Source organism: Dysidea avara, chromosome 8 (assembly GCF_963678975.1).
Source record: "Dysidea avara chromosome 8, odDysAvar1.4, whole genome shotgun sequence".
Classification (NCBI taxonomy): domain Eukaryota; kingdom Metazoa; phylum Porifera; class Demospongiae; order Dictyoceratida; family Dysideidae; genus Dysidea; species Dysidea avara.
The window spans coordinates 24,855,468-24,877,297 of record NC_089279.1 but is presented as its reverse complement, the minus strand read 5'-3'; the positions used below and the strand labels follow the sequence as shown (position 1 = coordinate 24,877,297).

At 39.0% G+C, this 21,830-nt stretch overlaps 2 protein-coding genes across 2 annotated transcripts; one reads left to right on the top strand and one right to left on the bottom strand.

Annotated features, from left to right (window-relative positions):
* The first annotated feature begins 3,556 nt into the window (after positions 1-3,556).
* On the top strand, positions 3,557-4,818 carry LOC136263839 (perivitellin-2 67 kDa subunit-like). Its single transcript, XM_066058464.1, has 2 exons — positions 3,557-4,041; positions 4,148-4,818. Exons 1-2 carry the CDS (start codon positions 3,576-3,578, stop codon positions 4,717-4,719), a joined length of 1,038 nt encoding a protein of 345 aa, XP_065914536.1. The 5' UTR covers positions 3,557-3,575; the 3' UTR covers positions 4,720-4,818.
* Positions 4,819-6,659: 1,841 nt separating this feature from the next.
* Positions 6,660-21,823, bottom strand: LOC136263375 (pre-mRNA-splicing factor ATP-dependent RNA helicase DHX16-like). The gene is made up of 30 exons (XM_066057886.1): positions 21,211-21,823; positions 21,109-21,165; positions 20,940-21,055; positions 17,123-17,195; positions 17,020-17,070; positions 16,607-16,648; positions 16,455-16,550; positions 15,632-15,715; positions 15,523-15,570; positions 15,390-15,455; positions 15,103-15,171; positions 13,928-14,038; positions 12,484-12,537; positions 12,192-12,253; positions 12,001-12,142; positions 11,631-11,699; positions 11,494-11,574; positions 10,946-10,996; positions 10,659-10,778; positions 10,297-10,437; positions 10,122-10,235; positions 9,899-10,066; positions 9,062-9,129; positions 8,473-8,548; positions 8,236-8,322; positions 8,130-8,185; positions 7,422-7,527; positions 7,292-7,369; positions 7,139-7,237; positions 6,660-6,955 (listed from the first exon to the last, which is right to left on the bottom strand). The coding sequence occupies exons 1-30, from the start codon at positions 21,805-21,807 to the stop codon at positions 6,815-6,817; spliced, it is 3,123 nt and encodes a 1,040-aa protein (XP_065913958.1). The 5' UTR covers positions 21,808-21,823; the 3' UTR covers positions 6,660-6,814.
* Positions 21,824-21,830: the final 7 nt, after the last annotated feature.

Here is a 21,830-nt window from a genome sequence, read left to right as displayed (position 1 = left end):
AGATTTCAGCTACAAAGAAACCACCATGTAGAGAGTTCAGCTGCAAACAAATCACCTGTAGAAAATGCAGCCACGAACAAATTGCCCTGTAGAAAGATCAGTTAGAAGAAGTTACCTTGTAGAGAGTTTAGCTACAAAGAAACCATTCTGTAAAGAGCTCAGCTGCAAACAAATCACCTGTACAGAATTCAGCTACAAACAAATCACCCTGTAGAGAGATCAGCTGGAAGAAATTACTTTGTAGAGAGTTCAGCTACAAAGAAACCACTATGTAGAGAGTTCAGCTGCAAAGAATTCACCCTGTATAAAATTCTGCCACAAACAAAACAAATTGCCCTGTAGAAAGATCAGTTAGAAGAAGTTACCTTGTAGATAGTTCAGCTACAAACAGACCTCCCTGTAGAGAGATCAGCTAGAAGAAATTACCTTGTAGAGAGTTCAGCTACAAAGAAACCACCATGTAGAGAGTTCAGCTGCAAAGAAATCACCCTGTAGAAAATGCAGCCACAAACAAATTGCCCTGTAGAAAGATCAGTTAGAAGAAGTTACTTTGTAGAGAGTTCAGCTACAAAGAAACCATTTTGTAAAGAGCTCAGCTGCAAGCAAATCACCTGTACAGAATTCAGCTACAAACAAATCATCCTGTAGAGAGATCAGCTAGAAGAAGTTACCTTGTAGATAGTTCAGCTACAAACAAATCTCCCTGTAGAGAGATCAGCTAGAAGAAATTACCTTGTAGAGAGTTCAGCTACAAAGAAACCATTCTGTAAAGAGCTCAGCTGCAAACAAATCACCTGTACAGAATTCAGCTACAAACAAATCACCCTGTAGAGAGATCAGCTAGAAGAAGTTACCTTGTAGATAGTTCAGCTACAAACAAATCTCCCTGTAGAGAGATCAGCTAGAAAAAATTACCTTGTAGAGAGTTCAGCTGCAAAGAAATCACCACTGCCCAAATTTCAAGGCAATAGCTCTTTCCAATCTGAAGTTATCAATTGTCAAAGTTGGCAAATTGGATGTGTGTGGAAGGCCCCTTTTCGCAAATCCGATCACATATGTATTATATATATAATTTGTACATTTACTGATAAAATATTTAAAGTACATCTACTTCATCTTTTCTTCTTCCTGCATGTAGTAAAGAAAAAAACATAGGTTTAAAAAGTCCCAAAGCTGGCCATAGGCCGGCTTTGGGGTATACAAATACAAAAAGAAATGAAATCTAATCCAAAACAGCCAAGCTGTAAAAAAAAGTGTGCGGCCCTCAGAAAGGCTATGGTGAAAAAAGATGTGAAATCCAAGGTGGCGGCCAAGAAATGGCTGTGATGGTAGGTTAATGGTAAAAATTTTAATAACGACAATTGAGGTGAATTTTTGTGCCGCTTCACAAAATTTACCTGAATTGTCATTATTAAAATTTTTACCATTAACCTACCATCACAGCCATTTCTTGGCCGCCACCTTGGATTTCACATCTTTTTTCACCATAGCCTTTCTGAGGGCCGCACACTTTTTTTACAGCTTGGCTGTTTTGGATTAGATCTCCTTATCTATAAGCCTGCTACACTGCTCCTCTGAAGAATATTGTGACTGCTCTATTAGAGTATTTAGATCTGACTGTTCTATTAGAGTATATCGATCTTTTAAACAGGTATTCAGGGGGCCCTTCATGGGGCCTCCTGGGGCCCCTTTCAGGCTGGGGCCCGGGGCAAAATGCCCCAGTTGCCCCCCCCCCCCCCCCCCCCCTGTGGGTGGCCCTGCCTACCAGAGCACACACACCAACAATAAACACAGAAAAAAAATACAAAAACACAACCACTAGAAAACCATGTTAGCTAATACATACAATAATATAAAAAAACAAGCTTATTTAGCTATAAGTAAAAGAGGCAGAAATAAATTCATCACTAGTAATTGCAAGTATCATGTGTGGCATCATTGACAGAATTCTATGCACAAAGAAGTGGCAGAAAAAGTTTTTGATGGAGGAGTGAGAGATGACAAGTTCAGTTGCAGGTTAGGCTTTTAAAACTGACAAGTATGATAACTATGTTGTGGTCCAAATAAGATTGGTGGATTGAGAACCAAACATGGCTTACTGTTATTGTGATAGTAACATGGTACAAAGTAGATTTAAATTTAATTTGATCAGAGTTGGGCAACCAGTTTAACTGCCAATGATACCCTGAAATATGAGTGCGATGTTGCAAGGCTTGTTCATTCTTTGCATGATCAACTATTTGACCCTGCAGGGCATGATATATTTGATATCAAGTGACTGTGTATTAACAAATCTCATGACAAGTTTTGTCTTCACAGTATAGCTCATTGATCAAATGTTGGAACAGTGCCAAGTTAAACCTTGAGTTATATTATATATACACTGTTATTTTGCATTTGCCTTGAAAATTTTGGAATGGCTACTAGCACAACTTGGATTCACAATTACTCACAACATATAGTACAATGCACGCAATAAATATTTAAAGGTGAAGCAGGTACATACATACTGTTAAAGTACACACACCTTAATAATGTTGACCAATGCATTCAAAAAAATCTATGTATAGTCATATAATTGGTTGTTGTAATATAGGCTCTGGTTAAATACTTAGTATACCAGGATGCCTCCAGTCAAGTTGCGCTGGTGTATATGAAGTAGTGTAGTCAGTCTCTGGAGCCATATATATGTTACCAACATACGTACAGGAAATGCAGACCCATGCCACACTACACAAGATACATGCAGTTACATTTTGAAAAAAAATTCAACATTGTGTTTAGACAGATGCGTAGCCCAGAACCCAGGCCAGGCCTGAGCATCATAATGTAAATGGCTGCAGCACATGTTGCTGCAGACCTTCAGTGCTGGTCACTGTAAAGCATTAATACAATACAATACAATAATACAACAAAATATCAAGATTGAGATACTCTAATAGAACAGTCAATCATTCTATAAAGCAGTCACACTATTTAGAGTATAGCGTACAGTTGTATTAATAAGTACACTTTATCAATACAATATAGTTGGTGGAGGGCTGCCATTGTGAGCTGACAGTTATCTTTTTTGCTCTTGTGCCTTACCAAACCAGAGAGTCTAGATGCACCACTGGCTACAATGTCATGTATCTAATTAGGCCCTGGCATTACCAAAAGTCTGGCTACTCCCCTGTGTTCAGAAGCCATGATACAGTAACACTTCTATTATGAAGTATGAAGTGTACTAACTAAACCCCTTCAGGTATATCTGCCAGCATAACATTCAGCTTTCTTTACTTTTAAAATTGCATTGAGAGCAATGACATCTTAATTAGATGCATGATAAACATTTAAAGTTATAGCATTATGATGTGTATATGTAATATCGTACAAATACTGTATACTTTTATTGTACTATAGATGTGTGTATACATAGTATATTATATGGATTCATTACATATATGGCTGCATAATGTGCATACATGCATGCACTCATGCATGGCATGCAAGCAAGCAATCCACTACAGTATAAATTTTATAGCAAGCTTCTGTCAACTTTTTAGTTCTATAGATTTGAGAAAGGCATAGCAGATATGGCTCTATGGTTCAGATATTTGCTTTTGTTCTTGGAGCTATCTTTTGTGTTATCAGCTGTCATAGTAGTAAAACTTGAAGATGAAGAGGACACTAAGGCAATGACAGCAATGATTGAATCGAAGATAGATGAACAAAAAGAAGTGCTGGAACAACTGAAGAATACTACAGAAGCTCAAGATGCTACAATCAACCTGTTGAACTCTACTGTTCAAAATGCACTTCATTATCAACAGGAACAGATCAATACCCTCACTGAGGAAAACAAAGGACTGAAGTCAGAAATTAACCAAACAGCTGAAGAACTAAAACAACTAAAAGAAATTGTAATAGCTCAATTTTATGATCTTAATTCTACTTTTCATAAAGGATATAATGTTCAGGAAAGACAAATTAAACAACTTGATGATCAGAGCAAACGGTTAAAACGAGATATCCAAACCATTTTGGACAGTACCAAAGGAGGTAAATACATGCAGATTAATAAGATAGCTGTAATGTCCACTTTTGCACAGTGATGTATGAGCTATGTTTTGTACACCATGCAGTTAATCTGCTGTGTACTGTGCAGGTGTCCCATCATGGTTTTACCAAACTCAGCTTTGCTACCAATGGCGACCTGATGGTAGTGGTGTTGGTCAGTGTGGAGCAGGGGAGCCACGTAAATTGTGTGCATATGTTGGGAGAAATACCCAGTACTACAGAGATGACACAGATAGACGAGATGGTGGTTGTAGAATGCAGTGGGGCATCATTTCTCCTAATGCAGAAACATGGTTTAGAAGTGTCAAGATATGTTATCGTTGGTATGCGGATGGAGATGGAGGCCAATGTGGTGGAGGCGTACCAAAGTTGATGTGTGCTGACATTGGAAGTTTCACTCAAGAATACAGGGATGATACAGATAGACGAAACGGTGGGTGCAGAATGTCATGGATGCTATCCATACCTAGTTCTTCACCATACTGGCTGACAAGAGCAAGACTATGTTACGATTGGTACCCAGAGAGTGACGGAGGACAGTGTGGTGGTGGCGCTACTCGGAAACTTTGTGCAACTGCAAACTCCTGGACAGCTTACTACCAAGATGATACTGACAGGCGTAGTGGAGGGTGTCGTATGTCTTGGGGCCTGTATTTATGAGCAATAATCAGTAGTTGATGATGAACCAATAATTATGCTAGCTGTTTCAATAATTATCATTGTTTTCCATGTCAAAAACCAGGAATTACAGAATTAGTAAAACAATGAAAAATATTCTGACTATATTGCCTCGGGCCCACTTAATGGTTAACTTGAGTTTAGTTTTACCACAGACCAATGTGTTGGTACGTGTTATTGTTGGCAGTGAACCCCCCCTCGTGCTCGTGTACTGTAGAATTGTGGATTGCACATAGAAGTACACTAAGAGAAGCTTAAGTTGGCAAGGGGATAGGCACAACTAGCCAGACGGTATGGTGCAGGTGTGGTCACAGAGAAAGTTATCTAGCTAGCAATATAGGTGATGTATTTACATTTAATTTTACATTTGAATGTGATTACTAAGTCTACATCAGTGCCAGTGATGGTAAAACATATGGTATAATGACTGTACTATTAGAGTTATTGACTGGTATCTCTTTAAATCTGGTCAACTGTTATATATAATATACTCCTATATGCCCTTTCTAAATTACACATGTTTCTTACCCACCACAAAGTACATATATATGTTTGAGGTTTCCAAGCATTAGAAGTTCAATATATTCATGTGTGACTGAATGGGGTTTGTAACCACCTATGACCAAAAACAAATCCAAGTGCACATATTTTTGAGATAGTTAAAGGATGCAAATGTGGTGGAGTACACTGTTTGGTTATAGGTTGTTACAAACCTCCATTCAGTCACACATGAATATAATACAGAAGCTCAATCTGATGTACAGTTCAGTGGTGGAAACATTCTTGTAATAGTTTTATCACAGACTGGTACAAATTTTGCCATCCTGTCACATTACCAGGGGTGGCAGCGGTGGCAGCCATGAAATGGCTGCAATGGTGTTGATAATTTTTAATAATGGTTGTGCAAATTATATCATTGTGAAAATGGCTGCCACCTTTGATTTCATCACAATGTTTTTTCTTTGAACACTGCACCTTTTTTATACAGCTTGACTGTTTTGGCATGGATATAATAGTGGTAGAGTATCATCTTATAGCCTTTAAATAATATATCTGTCCTACCATGTTTAAATCAATGATTTTGTGATATTCACTGAAATGTAATTGTCAAAGCTGACGGCTTTTTTGCTGATGAAATGTGGATTCATCAACTTTTCCTTTCTTCAACATGTAATAGTTGTAGCATTGGAATGAGGGCTTAACCTGGTATGTATACCGATCAGGCAAAAGCCCGAATGCCCCATGTTACAGCTAATATGCAACACTTTCAATCCATAGCAGGCGCTAATAGCCCGCACCAGGTGATCAATAATCATTCAAGCCAATACAAGTGCAACCACTGGTATATGCATACTTGAACGATTTGATTATGGATCAGTAGCTGGCTATGTTGAACAGACAAATCCTAGAGGTATCATGGAGAATTTTGGTTATGTGAGTTTAACATTATAGTCAGAATCGTTTATGGCACAATGAGTTTACTAAAGGCCTAAATGGGTAAGCGTGATTTCAGGCAGAGTGGTTATTTTGTGTAAAGTGGTAATTTCAGAATGTGGGTGTGGTCTGTATTCGGAAATGCTTGCTATAGCACTAGTTCTCTTAAAGTTTTTCAACTTGTAGGATAGTGAGGACAATAAAACACTTTTCATCTGAGTGGTTATCATGGCCAAATCTAAGTCATACATGCTACACTTGTAATCACAAGAGTATAAATCAATCCCCACAATTGATTTTGGCCTTAATATCTATTTAACTGGTGCCCAGATGTAGCCCGGGCAAGTCGCCAACTGGGCTACATTCTGAGTGTAGCCCGGGCAACTCCTTTGATCTGAAATGTGAAAGTGTTACATTTCTTGTTGTACATTACATTGGTAATGAACATGCATTGGTAATGAACATGCATTAATCTGAAAGAGATGAACATCTGGAAAATAACCACGTTTTGCAATGACCAACACATTAATGCACACAATGGACTACATGTTTGCACAACTGACTATATCACATTGAGAATAACACATACAGTACAAGTACGTATGAATAGAGATAACATGATGACATATTGTTGTAGACCCTTTCATGTTTGTACCGATCTTGTTTGTTCATTAGTGGCACCAACGTTTTTGGGCATTTTAGCATTAGATACTTCTTGTAAGTCTTTAGCTTTGTAGTAGTGTGGAGCTACCTCCAGTAGCCACTGGGGATCAATCTCTATAATCTGTAAGTGAGAAGAAGGAATAGTCAGTAAACTATAATCATTTATGCATAACTTGAGACACATGCGTGCACACACTGAGTCACTATCCCACGTACCCACACACACACATATGCACCCACACACACACGTACGCACGCACACACATACACCCATGCACACAAACACTACACTACACACGCTTACCTGTCTTGTGAATTCCTTAGTGGTATAAACCAGTTCATGGTATATGACACATTTTGGTAACTCTTCAAATAAACTACTGTTAGGATGAATATGCACAGTCTACAGGAATGACAACATGTAACTACCTACAACTACAAACTTCAGTCCCCTCACTTGTTGATGTTTAATAGTCCTGTATAATCCACCCTTAGACAGAGTAGCAGTGTGGTAGAAGAAACCAGCTGTGACAGCCTAACGGAACAGTGACAACAATTTACTATGATGTGTCAGCCATTGTGTTCACCTTTCTGATGGCTACAGAGTCACCATGACAAGTTGTTGGTTCAATTTCCACTCGTTCCATTAATCCTTCCAACTGATCTCTAACATCACGAGCTCTTCTCATTGACCTGTGGTTGTGATAAGTAATATTAGTAAGATTATACAGTGGTTTTCCTCACAAAATTAATACCTCTCAGGGCACAAAAATTTGCTAAAGTACAGTAGAACCTCCATTATCCGAACACCTGTGTGCCAGCTGAATCACAAAAGTGTTCAGATAAGTGAATTTGTTCAGATATATGAGGCCCATTGATTATATACAGAGCCCCTGTTGAACTACTCTAATAGAACATACACCTGTTGACAAAATACCCTAATAGAACAGTCACTGCTACTGTTCAGATAATGGATGGCTTGGATAACCGAGGTCCTACTATACTTTATCCCACGAGCATGTTTTACCCAATGATTCAGCTTTGAGAAAAATGATACAGTGTATATAGTGGAACTTGTTAAAAGTAGACACTTAATAAGGACAACTGCACAATCTGGATGTTTGGTAATGGTGCCTCGCCTGTAAACTGACATGGAAAATCAGGCCACCTTGATAATCTGGACACATTTGGTAGGTCCCAAGCTGTTTTTAATAAAGGTGTCACTGTATAGCGAAATGTACATCACAAATTGCAGTTGATCTTGTACTGTGCGTCAATACAACTACATTACTAACCTATGTTGTACATAGTTCTCAAAACACCATTGCACTGAGTAGTCTGTCTCCTGCCACTACAAGTGACCACATGAAATCCATGTAATCCATGATAATGTCACATTACCTCATTGTAGACATTCAACAAGGTCAGGTGATCCCCTCCTTGTCTGAAGAAGTTCATACGAGCATTATCAGCATGAACCGTCTTATCCTGCAACAATAGTGTGATTATTGTAATGTGACCCAGATGACTTTCAATAGGACACCAAAAAATACAACTTTAATATAAGAGGCGGTCTTGTTAACAAGATCCCATACAGTCAATACACACATTACACACTAATAGATGCACTATATGTACCTTTGGTCGGTAGAAGATGGAATTGTTAACAGACAACATTGCAGTGATGGTCAATATCTCCTCACTACACTCATACCTGTGATCAAACAGATAAGAGTATAAAACACTGAAACAGTTATGAAATATGCTACAAAAATCTTTACCAATACGTGAGTATCACTGACCACAAAATTAAATATATGCATAGCTATTGCCCAAATTATTCATTAAACTAAGTACGTACTGTGAGGAGTATTACACACACGACGGGGTTATATCAATTTTAAAGGTTTGTGACTACTAAACTCATCCAAGATATTCACTTTCATGAAAAGTATTTAATCACTATTACAGAAGACACATACATACACACCCTACATACATAGCAAAACAGTCCAATAGAAAACCCACCTAAAATGTAAGTATTAAAAACCGTATTATTTTTTGAAGTTAGAATTCCTGACAGAACATGCTACCTCTATGGATACCTGTCTACAATTCTGTATTCTGAGACCATGCGCATTATTATATTACAAAGATAAAACAAGACAAGACATCTTTTAATTTAAAGGTCATTGGTACCAATCAATATAATGTATGTACCACTCACTTTTCTGAAGCAATCAACATCTTGGACAACATTGGATCAACTGGAAACTCAGCCATCCTCCTACCCAGCTGTATGGGAGAGAATTATGGAATCATTACTGATCAATGTACATCGGAAATCATAAACAGTAATGAACTATTATGAATGAATGTGTATAAGCTTAATAGTCAAGCCTGTGTCCCTTTTGTCTATACAGCATCACTTTGAAGTGATATGTGATCGGATCTGCGAAAATCCAGCATAATGGTGCAACTTAAATTTTCAGTATAAGCCATTGATTGCAATGGGTGTGTGTGTGTAATTGAAAAAAGTTTTGTAAAACCTTTAAAGTTTAAATGCTCTGTTCTGTGTGAAGAAAGGGTCTAATGATAAAAACCTGGATATCATCTTATTCGCCTACTCAAGAGGAGTTTGAAAATCTCGAAGAAATTGCATGCGATCGATCTTTCTTTACTGATTTCGTCTCTGTATGTAGTATAGTGAAGAAAGGTGATAGAAGGAAAAACTTAACCAGTAATGGACTCCCCTATTCACGGCAAACATGATGGTACAATTTGCAATTCTGTACTGCATTGTGTTTGTACGTTATAGCTGTTTTTGTAAGCACCTGTAATTTTATTTTCCCAATACTTGTTGTACAAATTGATCTTTCTGCTGTTGCCACTTTGTAGGTCTGTAACTCCAAAAGTTGTTGGCTTACAAGGCTAAAACATGGCCACTTGGCTAAGTAGATTATAAATATTCAACAATAAAGAATTTGAAAAATGCGCCATTATGCCAGGTTTTTGCAGATCCAGTCACATATGATGAACTACTAGAACAACTGCTACACTGTACCTTAGTCAGTTCCCCCAAGTGGTTTAATGCCCCCAGGGCATACAACTGTTCGAGGGCAATAATCAGACACTCGGCTGGTGGTGGATCCATAAAATCAAAATGGATCAGATCATTAATACCAAGTGATTTGAGTAGTAGCACCACATTACCGAGATTGGTACGTTGGATCTGATGAACAAGACAGAGTAAGGAACACTTCTCACTAAACAAGAATGAGACTCACCTCCGGAATTGTGTTCTCTTCCATTTCATTATGATATGCCCAAGCTGTGAAGAGTCTGAAGCATTTACCAGCAGCTACTCTACCTGCCCTGCCTGCCCTCTGGTTTGATGAAGCCTACAAAAAGATGTTGCATCAGTGTGTGTCATATGTAGTGTCACCAATACCACCTACGTACCTTTGAGCAAGGAACGACTACAAGTGACTCCATGCCGGTACGAGGATTGTAACTCTGCTGTTTCACAAATCCGGGATCAATAACATAGATGATGCCATCAATGGTGAGCGAGGTCTCTGCTATGTTGGTAGCCAACACCACCTACAGGTTAATCACAGTAAGTATGACATAAGCATTCAGGAAAAGCAGACCTGCATGACTACAGTTTCAAATCTACTGTGACAATACATTTACGGTCTGCCTACATGTACAATGATTTAGTACATGTTCTATATGCTCTATTAGGGTAGTCTGACTGTTCTGTTAGAGTATTTTGGTGTATGTAATACATACTGCACATATGTACAGGTGCAGTGAACTACCTTTCTAGCTCCTGGAGGAGTTGGCTCAAAGATCTTGGCCTGCATGTCTGATGGTAGGTTAGCATAGATGGGAAGGATCAGTAGTTCTCCTATCTTAGAACCAAGTCGACCGCTACGTTCCTATATAAAAATAAATGCAATTGGAGAAATGTACAAAATGTTCAGTAAACGCATTCAAACTGCATGTACACTCACATGGATGCACTTTACATTCAAAAACACACAGTACACACACAGTAGTCTTGTACGATCAAACAATTATTCTAAGTAGAGCCCAAAGTACTTACCTTTAGTGATTCATAAGCAGTTTCAATCTCTTCTTGACCAGTTAAAAATACCTACAAAGGAATATGTACATACTGTACTGTGCACCTTGAAACACCAATATCAGTGAAGATCATTTTAGTACACATGTATGTACAACCTTTAAAATTTATATCTATGATCGACCTAGTATTTTGCACACTACAATATATGCAAATCGTCCTCTTGCCTAGGCCTTAGTGCATACACAAGGGGTAGTCACTACCAATAGTCTTGTAGAACCATCTGTGACAGGGATTAAAATCAAATCAAGCAGTAAATTAGAACTGAATCAAGCGATCAAGACATCCTAGAAAGTAGTGATTAAGCTAGCTTGCGAGCAAAACGAGAATTTACGAAAATATGTGCTAAATTATCAGCAATCAAGGCCGTGTTAAAGGCAAAATCAAGTGATCAAGGTATATTTTTGTCGATCAAAAACCTTGATCCCGGTTGCAGATGGTTCTACAGGACTATTCTCTTGATACAGTATCTCACACCATCACTACACATGTATAGGTACAAAGCATACCAAGATGTCACCAGGTGGTTGAGTGAGGTGTATCTGAAGTACTGACACTACAGCAGCATCGATGTAGTCAGCCTCTGGAGCCTGTACAGGTGGAACAGTAACTATGAGGTAGAGATCGTGGTTAGGTGGTGTCGTACCTTAGTGTAGTATATGTCCACTGGATACCTCCTACCTGGGATCCTGAACACTGGAGCATTGTCAAAGAACTGCAGTGAAGTGAACAAGATGAAATACATACATATTACATCTTGCACACACACGCATGCACGCACACACACACACACACACACGTAAACAAACAAACACACCCACAAACAAACATTTTTTGACTGAAATGTCTTGTTTGAGTACGTGACTGCTCTATTAAAGTATCACGATCTTACAAAATGGTGGGGCTATGCTCCCTCTAAAATAAGAATGGAAAGCCAATAGCCCCACCCCTCCCATTCCTGTTGCTATACCTATGCATACAAACATACACAAATTCACAAATATACACAAACATACATCTGAGAACTTCTCAGCGTCAAGGGTAGCACTGGATATTAATAGTTTCAAGTCTGGTCTAAATCGTGCGATATCCTTCACTAGACCAAACAAGATGTCAGTGTGTAGAGTCCTTTCATGAGCTTCATCCAGTATCATCACACTGTGAAGAACAAAGATGGGTGGGGCTCAATATCAATAGGTCTGCTCACCTGTAACCTGCAAGATCTGGCTCACCAAGGAACTCTCTTAGCAACATTCCATCAGTCATGTACTGTGAGGTTGACAAGTATACGTAAACATCTACAAATGTTATGGCTCAGAATTATTTGAGGCAAAAAAGAAGCCAATCACCTACTGTATGTAATCAAAATAATTTACTGGGTGCACTTTTACCGAATAAAATATTGACCTATGTAAGTAATGTTCTTTCACTCCTACTCACTCAGTAATCACACACTCACATTTATGCATAAGAAACAAAGGTAGGCACACATTTCTCACCTTGAGTTTGGTTCTCTCAGATGTGCAGTCTTCAAATCTGATACTGTATCCAACCTGTGTAGTGTGTAATAGTGTTGTGACTCTCATATGTTATGTATAAAATGTATAGTAAAGTAATACATCCATTTATGTGGCTTGGTTTACACACAGAATGACCATGAAATGCATTATTACGTACATAGAGTGGATACAGTCAAATATGGTGGATGGGTGTTCATACAATCCAGTATGGTCAAATATTGTTTCTGTGCAGCCCAATCAAATAAAGGAACGTCATTTATTTATAAACATGCTCAATTACTCTATTAGAACATACACATACACTCAAATGGATCAGTCACATATGGAGTAATTTAAGTTAATTGATATTTGGATAATCACCTATTCACTGTATCATACAGTACGGTAGTACTGTATATTATAGATCTCGGAGGTTTGGGTTTTCTGGCCAAAAATATCACCCAAAACCAGCTTCACAATACCATCCTGGCACCTTGGCAGTATTGGTTAGGTATAAGCCCAAAAGTGCCTTCAATATGACCCTAAACACTTTCAATAGATTGTTACAAAATGTAAAAAAAAAAAAAAATTCTACTAACTGCTTGCCTGATGCCTTCAGGCAAGCATAACTCAATAACGGCTAAGCCTATGGGCTTGATTTTTTTACTGCTCGACGTCGCTTCATCCCAAGACATGCCTTTTGGTATACCACAGTACACACACTGCATGCATCATGGACTTACCTTTGTCCTCCTTTATTTATTTATTTATTTTTGCTGACAGCCCAAGATGTCGATTTGCAGTAGTGCAATGTATTGCTTCCCTACATTTGTAAACGGGAATCATCCGTATTTTCTATGGTAAGTGGATTGATTACAGAGGCGCTTTTACAGTGTAATATTGTTCTTTGTTTGTAATACTGTGTAACAGCCTGAAAATATGTGAAAGCGAAGCATAATGGCCACTTCACTTTCGAGTCATAGTTGGGGCATGCGAATCGAAAATGGAAATATTAACTCTGGTGCCATCCTTTCTTTTGATGTGGAATGCACAGGTTCACCAGTCACAATAGTAACCTAACAAGTATAGGAATTTAAGTTCAATTAGGAATCATAGAAAAAAAGTAGTACGGAGGTCGCCTACACTTGCAGACATACTAGTGAACATTTAATCTCTAATTCAGTCATGGGTATAGACTTAATTAGGGATTAAATGTTCCCTAATCGAAGTTAAAATTCCTAATTTTCCTTACACTTATTATAGATACAGTATGTACCACAGAAAAAAGTCTACACTACTGTATGAGGGATGCAAGGCCTAATATCCATATTTTACCAGACCATGATGCAGAGTGAACTGACTGACACAAAGAAGTTTTACTGAATATCACAAACACATAATAGGCGCATGCACGCACCCACACATATGCATTCACAGAGCGTACCTCATTCCCCAGCTTAGTTCCCATTTCTTCAGACACCCTTGCTGCTACACTCATGGCAGCTACTCTCCTCGGCTGTGTACAACCAATCTTCTTCCCATCATTACAATAGCCCTATAACAAACAGTAAAATAAACCCAACACTACCACCATGAATAAATCACTACCACTTAGAAGTTAACTATGCAAGTTTGTAGTTAAGAAGACATCTTAAGTGCTAACTAGCATATACAGACTTAAATAATGAAATGTTGAGCCAGTCCACATAGGCAAAATACAGGAAGGTAAGGTTTTGTTATGTATGTATGTACATGTCAACATATTTGTTAAACCCCATTATAGCCTACTAAGGGAACTAACGCTACATCAGTGTGTTACAGGGCTGTATATATGTAGTGATGTGTGATACACCTTTTTTTTGTTGTAAAATAATTTTCGTATGCAAAATTTGTACGAAAATTTCTTGCACAAAAATTTTTATACAAGATCAAACAACTCTAATAGAGCAGCCATTCACGTAAATCATATGAAAATATTTACACGAAAATTTTTATCACGAAAAGTTTTTGCACGAAAATAAAGTGAATTACAGTACATCAACATAGCAATATTCTGGGTATTGCGATACCGATATCATACGTACTTGCATATCAATATTTTGATTGTGCAGTCACAGAGAAGTGAAGGTCTGGTTTTGTGCTTTTAAACAGTGTAGCTTAATTGTTTACCAGTTTCATAGACTCTTTAAGCTACAACAGTGCAGTGGAGTAATAACTGGTACTAAACAATGGCTCGCCCACGTATTTAATTAAATTTAAAACGAAAATCTATTTTTGCACTAGAACAGTGTAGCTGGGTTGCTTACCACTTTCCTGAATTCTTACAGCTTATTATATAACAGTACAATGGGCATGAATGGGCTGGTATTTTGCTACGAAACATATTAGTAGCCCACATATTTAATAACACTTAAGGCACTTTTAGTATCATATCGTGTGTGGTATCGTATCAGTGATTACACAGACGGATACACTCTTTCAGGCATATCACGCATCACTACATACGTGAAAGTTAGCAATATAAAACATTAGAAATGGGAATCACCAATAACTAACCCACCATGCACGTTGTACAAACAGTAAGTACACCACAAACGAGTACACAATACATTCACTCACACCCTCATAAAGGTATTGAGGTATTTGTGTGGTCTTGCCAGAGCCAGTTTCTCCTTCTATGATCAGTATCTAAGCGGATCACATGATCAGATGACGTGATGAATAAAATGACAGAACAAACAATGACAGTGAATACAACAATCTGCAGAGACCACCAGAGTATTGTAAACAAAACTATTACCTTTCCCACTACCTACTGCTAGGTGTACCTTCATTACAAACAAAAGTGTCACTTTCTATGTAAAACTTATTTGTGAAACTTCCCATGGTGTATACAAACACAGTACCTGGTGATCCTTAACAGCTTGTAACAAACTCTCTCTGAATGGAAAGATGGGAAGGCTCCGTCTTGTCTAAAGTGGCATATCCAAATAAACGTATTATATTACAGCAACAATAATGATTTGCATTGATCTCTACCTCTTCCAGCGTCCATTGTCTTCTCTCTGCATCAGTAGGGCCTTCCTCCTGTGACACAAAATGCGTGCAAAAATAATAGCCACACCCACATGTGAAGAACTACACCCACCGCTTCTGCATCCATGGTCCCCTCCACTTTATTGGTCATCACAAACTCAATCTCATCCTCCATTAACAGCTCATAGTCTTCTTGCTACAGAGAACATCTTACATAAAACTAAACAAATTAAAGGTTAAGAATTTCTGCAAAACAGCAAGTACTGTTCAGTACGCAACACATTAGAAGTAGTGCTGAGCGATTTTGATATTCCATAGACAGTACGGTATTGTCAACTTGATTATTGCGGTATGACTAAATTATTGGCATACCTTAGTTTGATGCTATTTTAGACCTACAGCACTAGATTTAGACACAGAAATAACCCTAAAAATTTTCAGTTAACGACAGAATTTTGTTGAAAGCCAATTGCAATATATTTACTGCAGTACATATCCATTCATATGTACTGTAAGTAGACTTCTTCACACAGGATATGTTATTTTAGCTACTAAAAGACTTATGTTTTAGAATTCACGGTATTTGCGGTAGTTAAAAAATTGGACGGTACCAAAAGCAGATACCGTGGTTTAACTAAAATATTGTCATATTGCTCAGCACTAATTAGAAGTTCATATTGTGTGGGAGTTAATGCTAATCCATTTGGCATGTAATAGCAATGTATCCCAGTGTATTCTAGACACCTTTGGTATCTGTGGGATAGGCATACTAGTTTCAGATCTACAACGTAAAACATAGCTACAATTAAGAACTAAATCAAAATCCCCTAAGGATGAATCTTGACAGTTGCAAGTTTAACATCCACATTACTGGATGTCATAATGGTTTAACCTGGATATGATTCTATGCATATACAAAGGGTGAATGTATGTACCTTGTTTCGTTCTTTGGCATCTTTAGCTCCAAACTTCATAGCTGAACTGCCAATTTGCTCCTCTTCCCATTTCTTCAGGTCAGCATTTGTCCCAAACTGATAGTGGTATCCATAGCAACATGTAATTTGGTGAACATTATCTAGAATATTACCTCTTCTGGTTCTGTTGGTTCACTGAATTTCACTGATGGTTTCTATAGTAACATAACAACATGTTGGTCAAGACAATTATGCACGTATATGGTTATAAGGAAAGGCACTACTGCAGTACAGTCACTAATAACTAAGTACACACATGTAATACATACAATGGAGCCTGAGAACTTGGGTCTAAAAATAACGACTTTATAGAAACATGAAGGCAACAACATGCGATCATGTAAACAACCTACGCATTTATCTTGCCCCTACTATCTCCATCATGTACTATGTATGAGTAAGTACAAAGAAATAGAATGTGCAATGACCTATAATTCAAATTTTGCTTAAGACTTGATGCCACACAAGAGAAGTAGAGAACACAAAACAATTGAGATGCAAACAAACATAAAAGATACACACTTACAATGTCTTCACTGGGAATAAAGTAACGATCAACTCTTTCTAACTCTTTGGCCTAAGCATGGCACACAAAGATAAACAAGTCAGATATCAAAAAGTTGGATTACCTTATCATGTTCAGAAGCTAACTGGTAGAGCTTCCTTTTGTACATCTGATCCAACTTCTCTCTTTCTGTTAACCTGCAGGATATAATTTGTAACGTGTGTAGTGTAACAGAACATGTTTGAACTGGAAATCAACCTTCGCATTAAGTTACATTTCGGAATGCTGGGATGACTTATCAACGTGTTTGGCCTAGTTTTCCATATTTCAGCAGCTTTTGTAGGATTAAAAAAAAAAAAAGGAAGTGATGTCGCCACAACTGCCATATAAATACTGCCATGTTCCTAGCCATTTATCTTGCTTCATCAAGTGAGAGGTAGGATCCGTTAGATCATGTCGTCAAGTGACTCTCCTTCCCATCGCTGGTACCACAAGAAGCGCCATCATCGTCACAAATGGAGAGTCATCGCAATCAGCCTCCTTGCTCAAGTCAATACATGGAGAAATGGCGACAAACCACTCCCTGCTCTGCGACGAGCTGGACAAGATTTCTTTAAGAGTGACCACCATTGAGCAAGGTTCGTCTGAGTCAACCAGCAGGGAGTAGAGTCTCCTCACCACCTCATCCCATCCTGTGGAGCAGAGTCTCCCCTCTATGCCGTCCAATGCAGTGGAACAGAGTCTCCCCATTGCAACTAACCATTCCCTGCCCTCAACAATTGGGACCAAACTGATAGGGCAGAGTTCCAGTGAGAGCACTAGCATTGCGAGACGCCCTCTCAAAGTTACTTGAGACTGGGATGAATGGGATGACAAAGTCCCCGATTACGATGAGCTTGTCTACTGGCAGCCCAGCAACTCTGACCCCAAAGAGGGTGATACCCGCAGGATCTCAGCTACTAAAGCTAAGATAGTCAAGGATGCCTTCTCAAAAAAGCTACTTCCCAAGAAGAGTAAAGCGATCAAGAGGAAACACCCAAGCCAGACACTCCATTCATTAAAGTTCTCCCACTATTCAGTCAAGAATGATGCCAGTAGCAAAGAGAGCTGACAGAGGCCTAGCTGGTCTACAAGGATATGTCCTGGATACGACAATTCCCTTAGTCAATATTCTGGAATCAGCCAGAACAGGTACATTCAACCCTATAAGGAGGCAGCAGAGTCTGCCTAGCAAGCCCCAAAGCTTGTCGGCAACGCATCAGCTAATATATCCACTGAGAGATGCTGTAAAGCTTCTCAGTGCCTCAATAGAGAGCTGTCCACTCTAGAGGAGGAGGTGTTGACCTTTAGCAATGCCGCCCCCTTTCTGTTTAGCCCCTCATTCCAACAGAAGATGAAGGACCACATGGAGGGACTTAGAAATCTCAAACATCAAACTACCTCTTATGGTCATGGACGGCAACACCGAAGGGCTACTCCCTACAGTCCCAGGAAGGTGGCAACAACAGGGGCAAGGGACAGAAAAACTCTAAAAAGACTGGAAAAGTGAACTCAATATTTGTATGCTGTTTGAACAAGCAATTAAATGTATCAAAAAGTACGAACATTCAAAGGGTTGTAAATGACATCCAGAGCAGGAGGTATTTAGGGTCCACCACCAAGGAAGCCAGGGTGACCTTGCAGGTGCCAGAGTGCACACAAAAGCAAAGGACATCAGAGAAAATACCACCCTCCAATCAACAGGTGTTAGAGACCACTCAACAAAATCCAGTAGCAGAGTCCACTCTGCATTCTGTTATTTACTCAAACATGTTCATAGTCCCCAAAAAAGATGGGGGTCAGAGACCTGAACAAACATGTGAAATCAGAGCATTTCAAGATGGAGGGCCTCCACACAGTCAAAGCTCTACTAAGGAGAAACAGCTGGTAGACCTGAAGGATGGTCCCAATAGCCCCCCCACCCCAATTTCAACATCTCTTCAGGATGGAGAAGAAGACATATCAGTTCAACTGCCTCCCCTTCAGCTTGTGCACAGCCCCAAGAGTATTCACAATGATACTCAAACCAGTGGTGGAGATGCTCAGATCTCTGAGCATCCAACTGGTAATTTACATGGATAATATGCTTCTAATAGTGGACTCCAAGCAGAAGCTAACGGAGCACGTCCAGTTGACATTGTTCTTTCTCAAAAGCTTGGGGTTCATCATCAACAGCAAGAAGTCCATCCTGGGGCCCACCCAGGAAATAGAGTTTCTGGGAATGAACAATGGGCCTGAAATTTCCAGGAGAGAAGATCAGAAAAATCAGACAGAAAGCTTACCGTCTGCTATACCTCAGCCCAACTGCTTTCTCAGCTTCTAGAGAAACTAAATGCAAAAATGATTTGCTGCCCTATTTTGTCGTTCACTCCAGATCTGCCTAAAACAAGCTTTGTCAGACAATCAAGGGAATTACTAGGCAGTGGTCCAGCTGTCTCCCCAGGCACTGGAAGACCTTTAGTGGTGCACCTTTCCTCCTGGAATTGAAGAAACCTGACTACCTAGTTAGCTTCCATGACAATAACATCAGATACTTCTCTAAAAGGTTGGGGAGCCACTTGCAATGGCAATCGGACCAGAGGTCCATGGTCCCCATCCAAACAGTCCCTTTACACCAACTGCCTGGAACTGCTAGCAGCCACCTTGGCAGTTCAGACATTTGCGAAAGAGAAATCAGGCATTTCAATCCAGCCAATAGCAATCAGATGGGACAAATGGTATTGTCCATCTCGGCATATTCTCTGCAAACATCACATCGTTGATATGTGATCCAAGCATTCCAAAACGTCATTACCTAAATGGCTCAGATCACAGAGTGATTGCCAGCTGTTCTTACATGAGCAATGTGAGGTGAATATATCAATGTCCCACCCATTCCTTACCCATTGATACGTACATTCAACTGTGTTGTTTAAGGAGCAGAGATTCCCATACTGACAGTGAGCAGTCTCCTTCATTACTAGTATTACTCCAATCAGCAAACCTGCTTTAGCCACATAAATGGCCGATTGGTGTAGGCATGTGGCAGTACTTAAATGGCAGTTGTGGTGCACCACTTCCTTCTTTTACTGATCCAGACTAAAATACAGTCAAATACGTTGATATGTTCACTAGTGCTCGGTGGTATTGAAATTTGAATACACGGTATTAGTAACAGGAAATTATCATGGTATATCGGTATATACAGCCTGTAGTTAGCTTGTATGGAATGTCATTGTATATATCATTATTAAGGATTATTTCTTGGGCTTAATATGAAGTGGTGTGCATCCCAAAAACCAAAGAATGTAGTCAGTACAAGTAGGCAAGTGCTTGTGATGTGCTCGGTGTTTGTTTATGGTGTGGCTTGCTAAACCATCAACAAATTGAGCAATTAAACACCAAAATTAATGTTAGATTAAAAAACACCTGGTATATATTTTGATATACCAGTTATCAAAGACTGTCATGGTATGATAAATGGTTATGTTAATTTATCACGGTAAACAGTATTACCGAGCACTAATGTTTACCTCACATTCCTCATGTAATCCAAAATAGCTGGCAATTGCTCTGTGATCTGAGCCATTCAGGTAATTGTAGATGGTAATGGCTTACAGCTATGACAGTATATTGAGCTTACAAAGTGTTATAAAAATTGGCTGATATTGGGTGACTTTTAAAAATTTCACTGGTACCATGGCCATGCATATTATGGGTACATATATACACACAATACAAAAAATGACAAAACACAGAGTATGGTACATATCTATTCAAGATTTCATAGTTACCAGCACTATTTAACACTTACTACTGACCTGCCACATGCAAGTACCTGCTACAAACATTTGGCCTAACACACATGAACCATGGATTGGGATAGCAATTCACATGTTATATAGTTCATACTAGCGACATACTTCATTTCATTGTATAGGAAGTCTTCATCAGCGATGTCATCTCGTAATTCTTCCAGCTTATCTTTCCGTCTCTTCTTAAGGTAGTCTCTCCTAGATTTCTTCCTCAATTCTGGTATCTACAGTGGAGACGACACCATAACTAGAGCAGGCACCTGTGGAATAAGCTCACCAGCTTCTTTTGATCTTCTTCAGCAACTTGTAGTCTCTTTTTAGCTTCTTCATAACCCTATGACAACAAAAATAGTATCAAGCAAACTCTAAACTGTTGCACCTTTTTATCAGATCTCTCTGCAATTTTTCTGGTATGTTCTTTGTCTCTTTTCTTAATCCTTTCTGCCAGTGCATCTCTCTCTTCCAAGTCTTTCATTCTTTCCTCTTCTTCCTTCTCCCATTCATCCGAAGATGAATCATCCTTCTTCCTTTTGATTTTCTCATCTTCCTTGTCTTCTTCATCACTTTCCCACTTGGAGGTCTTATCAGTTCTAATGTGTTTCCTTTTTCTATCATGAACCTTTTTCTTTTTTCTCTCTTCTGTGACAGGAAGCGTGAGAGCTTCTTCTTCAGGATCAGACACCAACTTGTAGCTCTTGACTCGTTGTTGTTCTTTTATAGCAGCACGTTCCTTCGCCCTCCCAGGCTTTTCTGCTACCTTCTTGTGTGGGACTTTGTCCCAAAGCTCTGCAGCAAACTGTCGTACTTCATCGTTTAACTTTATCGTGCCCGTGTTCTCCAGTTGCGAGTACAACTCCGGTACACTGGTGGCCTTCTTGGCTAGTCCCACAAGATACCGAGCGATGTACTTGTCTGACAGTCCCAGGATTTGATGTAGTTGATCAGATACCCACTGTTGGGTGTCTGCTTCAGCCATTGTTTAATTTTGATTGTGGGATT